This window comes from Gastrolobium bilobum, unplaced genomic scaffold (assembly GCF_033153095.1).
Source record: "Gastrolobium bilobum isolate Gb01-03AN ecotype WA unplaced genomic scaffold, APGP_CSIRO_Gbil_v1 utg15456, whole genome shotgun sequence".
NCBI classification, from domain to species: Eukaryota; Viridiplantae; Streptophyta; class Magnoliopsida; order Fabales; family Fabaceae; genus Gastrolobium; species Gastrolobium bilobum.
Window position 1 is genome coordinate 161,234 of NW_026896562.1, and position 7,271 is coordinate 168,504.

The 7,271-nt window shown below is 34.5% G+C and overlaps 2 protein-coding genes across 9 annotated transcripts; one reads left to right on the forward strand and one right to left on the reverse strand.

The window, feature by feature from the left end:
- Positions 1–393: 393 nt before the first annotated feature.
- LOC133300578 (tubby-like F-box protein 5) lies at positions 394–3,533 on the forward strand. 7 transcript variants are annotated; one of them, XM_061500145.1, is made up of 7 exons: positions 394–690; positions 854–945; positions 1,340–1,431; positions 1,495–1,733; positions 1,832–1,919; positions 2,437–2,566; positions 2,667–3,533. In XM_061500145.1, exons 3-7 carry the CDS (start codon positions 1,380–1,382, stop codon positions 3,337–3,339), a joined length of 1,182 nt encoding a protein of 393 aa, XP_061356129.1. In that variant the 5' UTR covers positions 394–690; positions 854–945; positions 1,340–1,379; the 3' UTR covers positions 3,340–3,533. The 7 variants fall into 7 exon arrangements, with proteins under 7 accessions (XP_061356129.1, XP_061356124.1, XP_061356122.1 ...); XM_061500140.1 differs by having other exon boundaries at positions 395–690; positions 1,330–1,733; XM_061500138.1 differs by having other exon boundaries at positions 395–690; positions 1,340–1,733.
- A 1,830-nt stretch (positions 3,534–5,363) lies between these two features.
- On the reverse strand, positions 5,364–6,909 carry LOC133300586 (anaphase-promoting complex subunit 10). Of its 2 annotated transcripts, none has more exons than XM_061500159.1 (6): positions 6,684–6,909; positions 6,542–6,602; positions 6,344–6,409; positions 6,175–6,245; positions 5,864–5,968; positions 5,364–5,777 (listed from the first exon to the last, which is right to left on the reverse strand). In XM_061500159.1, the coding sequence occupies exons 1-6, from the start codon at positions 6,860–6,862 to the stop codon at positions 5,708–5,710; spliced, it is 552 nt and encodes a 183-aa protein (XP_061356143.1). In that variant the 5' UTR covers positions 6,863–6,909; the 3' UTR covers positions 5,364–5,707. The 2 variants fall into 2 exon arrangements, with proteins under 2 accessions (XP_061356143.1, XP_061356142.1); XM_061500158.1 differs by having other exon boundaries at positions 5,365–5,777; positions 6,344–6,436.
- Between the last annotated feature and the right edge of the window lie 362 nt (positions 6,910–7,271).

Sequence of the window (7,271 nt, forward strand, 5' to 3'; positions counted from 1 at the left end):
GCATCCTATATTTTTCTTTTTTTTTTGTAATAATGGAACTCATTCGTTTTCTCTTTACAACATAAGATAACTATATTATGTGAAAGGAGAGTAATAAAGCTCTATTTATTAATGTATTAACATTCATAATTGAAATGAAAAAGCAAAATGGTAATTTTAAATAATAATTGATAATCAATTTAAACTTAACACATGATATAATCATATTAAAAAAATATTAGAGAATTTATTCCCGAAAAAATAATTAATGAAATTAAAAATTTGATCATATCAATTTTTTTTTAAAAAAAAAAAATTAAGACAAAGAGAGAGACTAAAACAAAACACTACAGCCACATGTACGAGGTTGCAGTTTATAATCAGTGTGGATGGCGGCACTAGATTCATCAAATAAATTATGAGGTTGCAGTTTATAATCAGTGTGGATGGCGGCACTAGATTCATCAAATAAATTATGGTGTTACAGCTCACTATTTGCAACACAAAATAATTAAAAATAAAAAAAGGTGAAAAGTTGAAAGCTGGATCCGATTCAAGCGATGTGATTCCGTGACCTTATTTGGATCCGTAGTGGCGATGGAGGAGTAAAGCTATGGATCTATTCGTTCTTGTAACTTTGGTTACAAAGTCACAGTTTTTGATCTGATTTTGCAGCTATTGATCTCTTCGTTCTTCGCTTCAATTTCCCAGGTTGGCCTCCTTTTATCCAATTTGAGATTTTGATAGAAATTTCATGTTTCTTCTTCAATCTATTTGATTATCCTATTTTTTAATTTTTTAGGGTGCTTGTATTTCTTCTTAGATCGATGGTAGCGCTTTGTATTTTATTTTTTTAATTTAATTTTTTTGTTAGGTGGATAAATTTAGATTCTCGCTCTGTCATGTAGATGTTTGATGGCAAAATGGGTTAACATTTTTGAAGGAGTGTCAAGTTGAAGAGAACAGGTAGAGTTTTAATTTTGACATTTTAGTGCTACCATTTAGTTTTGTATGTCTTACCTTGTCAGTAGTAGTGAGTGAGTGAGCGTAGACATTGATGATATTCATGAATTATTATGAATATGATCCAATAGTAGTTAATTGTGGGGTTAGCTTGTCTCTAGTTGTTTACGCTATATTTTTCTTGGTGATGGTTTCAATGCATTGGATCAAGAGCATGTCTTCTTGCGGTGCATCTCTGTGTAGAGGAACTAAATTGTTATATTTGTTTTATTGTCAGCCTTTGCCTGTGTATTCTTGTTAGTATCAAAAACTAGAAAAGCTAATATTTTGATGAACATGTTTCGCCACAACCAGAGTGTAATGTAGAAGTATTTTAATTCTATTTAGATTGGTGCAGTTTTGTGTTGCGAGAAAGATTGGTAAGCTGTGGGAACATCATGTCATTGAAAAGCATAGTCCGTGAACTCAAGGAGATGAGAGATGGAATAGGTAACATATCAAAGCGGGGTGAAGAAAGCAAGCATTGGCACGGTCGGATGAAGTCACATGTAGCTCCGGATGTCCTTGTAACTCCAAATGAACCTATTCAACAGGGTCAATGGGCAAATCTACCACCAGAATTGCTTTTGGACATAATCCATAGGGTTGAAGAGAGTGAGACATCTTGGCCTGCACGGGCTGTTGTTGTTTTTTGTGGTTCGGTATGTAAATCATGGAGGTCCATTACAAAAGAGATTGTCAAGACACCTGAACAATGTGGAAGGATTACATTTCCTATTTCATTGAAGCAGGTAATTAATTCTTCACCCCTTTTCTGGTGTAATTGTAATCTTTCTTCATCTTTTCCTTTTGAGGTTTTTATGTCTCTTTCCTTTATGTGTACGAATAGCCGGGTCCTCGTGATTCTCCAATACAGTGCTTTATCAGGAGGAATAGAGAAACTTCTACATATCTATTGTACTTTGGTCTGGTGCCATGTAAGTTGCGTTTGTTGCCAAAACATTCCAATACTTTTTTTTGACACAAGGATATCAAATTTCTCAGTTTTAAGTTACTGTTCAAAGCATAGCATTAATGATTTGAATGTTGAACTGCAAGCTACTTGCTCTAAATATATGGGTTTCTTTATATTTTGTTGTCATTTACACTGTAGTTGTCAGCATCATCATTTTTTCCTTCTATTTGATCATCTTCATAACTTCTTTATCAAATGTATTAATCAGTGTCCATATTATTTTTAATGTTCATAAATTGGGGATCAGACTGCACTTGCTTTACGTAAATTCTTTGTTTACATACATAATCTTAAAGGAATTTAAATGAGGCAGAATTTAACTTAAAACTTTGGACGTGGCCGAAGCCAATTTTGGATTTGTTTTCTTCTTTCACAATCTGTTTATCTATTTTATTGAAGTTTGATAGAATTAGTTCCTGATATGATATTTGAGAAGCTTGTTTTGTCTTGGTTTTAACTTTTAACTTTTAATTATATAGCGGAGAATGAGAGTAATAAGTTGTTATTAGCTGCCAAAAGGATAAGAAGAGCAACAGGCACCGACTTTGTCATATCCTTGACTGCAGATGATTTTTCTCGGGCCAGCAACAAATATGTTGGTAAACTGAGGCAAGTTTTGGTTCATAAAAACTTTACTTTTTCCCTCTTATCAATTTTTGACCTTGCTCTTTATCATCTTTTCTGCAACTTGATGTTGTACTCTTGGCAGGTCTAATTTTTTGGGAACCAAGTTCACTATATTTGACAGTCAACCTCCAAATGATGCTGCATTTCAACCAAATTGTCGTTCCAGTAGGAGATTTAACTCTAAGCAGGTATCACCAAGAGTTCCAGCATGTAACTATCTTGTTAGCACTGTTTCCTATGAGCTGAATGTTCTCCGCACTAGAGGGCCAAGAAGAATGCACTGCATCATGAACTCCGTACCTGTCTCAGCTATTCAGGAAGGGGGCAACGCCCCAACTCCAACATCTTTCCCTCAAATATTTGATGAACCTCTTTCTCCCTCACCAGCACTGAAAGGAAAAGGCCCAATTACAGATTTAAACTCTGCAAGCCTATCAGAGCTACCAGTATCGAGCCAAGGCTCAGTTGAGCATTTGGTACTAAAAAACAAGGCTCCCAGATGGCATGAGCAGCTACAGTGCTGGTGCCTAAACTTCAAGGGTCGTGTTACAGTGGCTTCTGTTAAGAACTTTCAACTTGTAGCTGCTGTTGATCCATCTCATAATGTTTCTGCTGCAGAGCTAGACAAGGTAATCTTGCAGTTTGGAAAAATTGGAAAAGACATATTTACCATGGATTACCGTTATCCGCTCTCCGCCTTTCAGGCTTTTGCCATCTGCTTGAGCAGCTTTGATACCAAACCAGCCTGTGAATGAGAACCATGTTACTACATTGTGATTATATTATGCTGATTTGTTCTATATATAAAATGCTAGGCACTGTTCATCAGGCATGGTGGCATGCAGCTGAAAATCTTAACTGTGCAGCCATTAGTATTCTCCCCTTGTAATGTGGTTGATTCTGGAATTTTTTTTATGAATGTTTCAGTCATGCAACTCAAATTAAATTCAATGAAGTGTAGTGAATTTTATATTCTATATATATAGTAGTTGACTGTATTTCTTACTGATGAATCTTCGGATTTGCTTAAATACTGAATTTTAAATTGTCGATATTCTTTGCTGATGATGGCGTTATACATTCTTCTAGCAAGAGCTAAATATTTACTCTCTCAACGCTCTAGTATAGGGGAGTTACATGTGCATTATACATTCTTAAGGAATAATACCGGTGCACTCTTTTTGAATATGTTTTTAACACCCTTTTTTTTTTTTTTTTTATAATTTTTCATTATTGAGTTACATTTAAGACTTTCAATGCTCTAATGCTGATGACTAACAATTAAATCGTTGGTTGATATCGATGGACTAAGTGCAACTTGGCAATCTTATTCCGATTTATGAATACTTAATTTCCACCCACTTGCCTCTCTGTTGATGCCGGTTTGGGTTAACCTGTTCCAACCTAAACCCCACTTCAAAAGAAATATTTTTGATTTGTTAATGCGAAATAAATTGAGTGAGTTTAAACATTTTTCTTACTATGTGTTTGAATTTTGATACTAGTGAATAGGTCAGTTGGGTTGAGCTAAAAGCGATCCCTACCTACCAAAACTAGGCGGTGGATAGAGTGTGCTCTAATCAAGGTGCATCATTGTGCAAGACTTATTTCTCCTTAATTTCATGCATCATTAAATATTGACATTGAAAGATTGATTTTCTTTTTTAAGTCTCCATGAGAAATGGTTTCATAGTAGATAGAAAGGTTGCATTCAACATGCCGTAAAAATCGGGAAGGGTCTACAAAATGCAAGTTAAGAAAGCTTATTTTGATATTCTCAATCATCTATGATTTGGGAGTAAGAGAAAGCATAGAAGACGCAAGTTAAGAAATCCTCTTCCAAAAGAGACAGACTTATTGTAATCCATTTTATCATCCGGTGAGGTAAGTATTGAGGGCAAATCTCTATTTTTTATTTTATTTTTTTGTAATAGGGAGGGGCCAAGCCCCAAAGAAAACAAACATTGCTATTATAACAGCAGACGAAACACTAAGCGCATCCTTTGACAGCAGCTCCAACAGACGTGGGGGAGGATTGAAATAATCCTGGACCATGTCACGATTCCTGTGGTGATTCTTTGCTAACCCGTGGGCACAAGCATTGTATTTCTATACTTTCTTTGGACCTCTGGTCCCTAATTTCTATTCCTTACATGGAAGAGCTTTTAGAAGTAAAATATAACTCAAGAAAAAATATCAACAACTTTTTCATATTTTTTTATAACAATATGCTTTGAGGGTGAGTATCTAAACAGAGGTAAAATTCCTCCTTATGATCCAAAGGTTAAAACTTCATACAATCAACCATCACCCTTGTCTTATAAATAAGTAGCTTTTTGCTATGTTTAAGCTACCGGAATCGATATATATTTTAACAATGATAATCTTACCGCCCCAATGCCTCTGCTACCAGCCTGCCACTGCAAATCTCAAGATAGTATTGCTTAATGCTCAAATGCTTTCTATATACATGAGTACATGTTCCTTTCATTTGTACGTCGTCACTTTTATGATGAATTTGATTTACTGTCTGCATAAAGACATTGCTATTTACATATACTGAAATTTTTGTTTAACTTGTGATTAGGTAGTCAAATTTTTATGTCATTTCAGTCTTATTACATAACCAAATGTAGCTTATGTTATACAATCAAAAAATGTCATACGCTGATCAAGAATTTTTTTTCTATATTCTATACGGCATCAAACAAAGTCTGTACTAAAGTAAAATATTTTATCATTTTTTTCACATTTTCTAAATTTAAAATGGAAAGTGTAATAATTAATTCCAATAAGAATTCCACCCCCAGCTCCACCTTTAATTAAAAAAGGGGCGAATGTAAGAATACTTTCTCATTTGTTCTGAAATAATTTAAGAAGGACGCTTCAGAGAATGCAGAGCCCCAATTTGCAGGAATTATGGAGCATTTGCAAAACAAAACAAACTATAAACACTTACAACACATAAAGGGTACTGATAGCCACATTTGGTGATAGCCACATAAAGGGTGGTACTGACAGACACTTCAGTGACTGCTGTTTCGGTTTCAGGCCTTCCGGAAGATAATCATCCGGCATCCTTTGAGTTAACACAAGGTTGGCTCGGTTCCTTACATAAAATTCTCATCGTATAGAAGAGTAGGTGATGAACTCTGTCGAAGTAAATTGAAATGGTTGATGAGGAATAGGGTTCCTGCAATAGGGGTTTACATAGAAAACATTAACTAATATTTTTATAACTGAATCTAAGAAATTGTTTAAAAGTATTAGGAGACACACGGTCGAGGCCCATAAACTTTGATCTGCCGCACATGAGTATCCCTTCCATTGAGATGGTTTGACAGCACAGCAATTTGCAACATAAAAGTGTTGACAAAAGTTTCCCTGGAATTGGTGAAAGGCAACAATAAAATTCTATCAATAACCTTCCTGATATGTAGAAAATGGAAGATAAGCAATCAATCCTCTAGTTATATAGGCTCGTCTAGAACAACAATCAAAGACACAATCCAATGTAATGGATGAAACAATAATGTTATTAGCAAACAATTTCTGAGATTGAAAAAACAAGAAGACAGAAAAGCACTTACCGAGGATCAACTCCAGATAATGACACATAAACCCAACCAGTTGGCTTCACAAGTTCCACAGTTTTTATCTCCTGAAATTGTTCCCAAAGTCATCACCAACAATAATAACCAAATTGATCATGAATCAAACTAAAAACAACAACAACAACAGCCGAATTGGGGAAATCACCTTCAAGTTGTGAAAGCCATCGCCGGCACGGATGGAAACTTTACTCGGCGTGTAACTCTCATCAAGCTTAAAATCAACATAGAGAACAACTAACTTTGAAAAGAACAAAAACAAATTCAACAAAATTAGGATTTACCAAAAAAAAAATATTTTTATTTTTTATTGTTATAAGATGGATGGGTGGAGTAGTGAACATACCTGTAATCTAACTTTCTTTTGAAATTGGACGTTAACCAAATGGGGTTGAGCACCGTCAGATCTGAAAGAGAGTAAAGTATGGTTAGTTGATAATGAGTGAAAATGTTAAAATGCAAAGAGATATAAGAGTGAGTGACAGAACTGCCAATAGGTTTCGAGATTGGAATCGCGGAGAGAAGAAATGCCGTTGCCGGGTTTGCAGGAGCTGACACTCCAAGCGGCCTTCTTACCCATCTCTCTAAGGTCGTCGTCCACCGTCAGGAGGTGGTTTCCTCCACTCACCTTCGCTTCTTCTTCGCCCTCCGATGATTCTGCAGCCATCTCTAACACTCAACCAACTTTCTTCATTTTCAATTTTAAACCCTAGCCCCATCCCAACTCCCGCTTCTGATTTCAACTGTGGTATTTTTTTAATTTTCATATAAAATTCCAAAGCATCCATCATGTTTAAAACGTTAAATTAAATTTTTAAATTTTATAATTTAATTTTTTGTATTTTCAAAATTTTGTGACTAAGCCTCTATTATCTAACAGAATTTTTAATTAAATTTATTTTCATTATTAAATGTTACAATTAAGTTCCTAAAATTTTTAAATAAATATAATATATTAAATGACTAAACATTAATAAATTTGGTTGTTATCAATTGGTAAGAACTTATTTAAAAATTTAAAAATATTAGAAAGTTTAAATCATACTTTAAAATATGTTTTTATAAAATATTAAAAA

Coding starts and splice junctions, on each gene's coding strand:
- LOC133300578 (XM_061500140.1), top strand. CDS start 1,380: ATGTCATTGAAAAGCATAGTCCGTGAACTCAAGGAGATGAGAGATGGA. Junction 1,920..2,436: donor GTACTTTGGTCTGGTGCCAT/GTAAGTTGCGTT, acceptor TTAATTATATAG/CGGAGAATGAGAGTAATAAG. Junction 2,567..2,666: donor AAATATGTTGGTAAACTGAG/GCAAGTTTTGGT, acceptor TACTCTTGGCAG/GTCTAATTTTTTGGGAACCA.
- LOC133300586 (XM_061500158.1), bottom strand. CDS start 6,862: ATGGCTGCAGAATCATCGGAGGGCGAAGAAGAAGCGAAGGTGAGTGGA. Junction 6,246..6,343: donor ATGGCTTTCACAACTTGAAG/GTGATTTCCCCA, acceptor GAACAATTTCAG/GAGATAAAAACTGTGGAACT. Junction 5,778..5,863: donor AAAGTTTATGGGCCTCGACC/GTGTGTCTCCTA, acceptor CCCCTATTGCAG/GAACCCTATTCCTCATCAAC.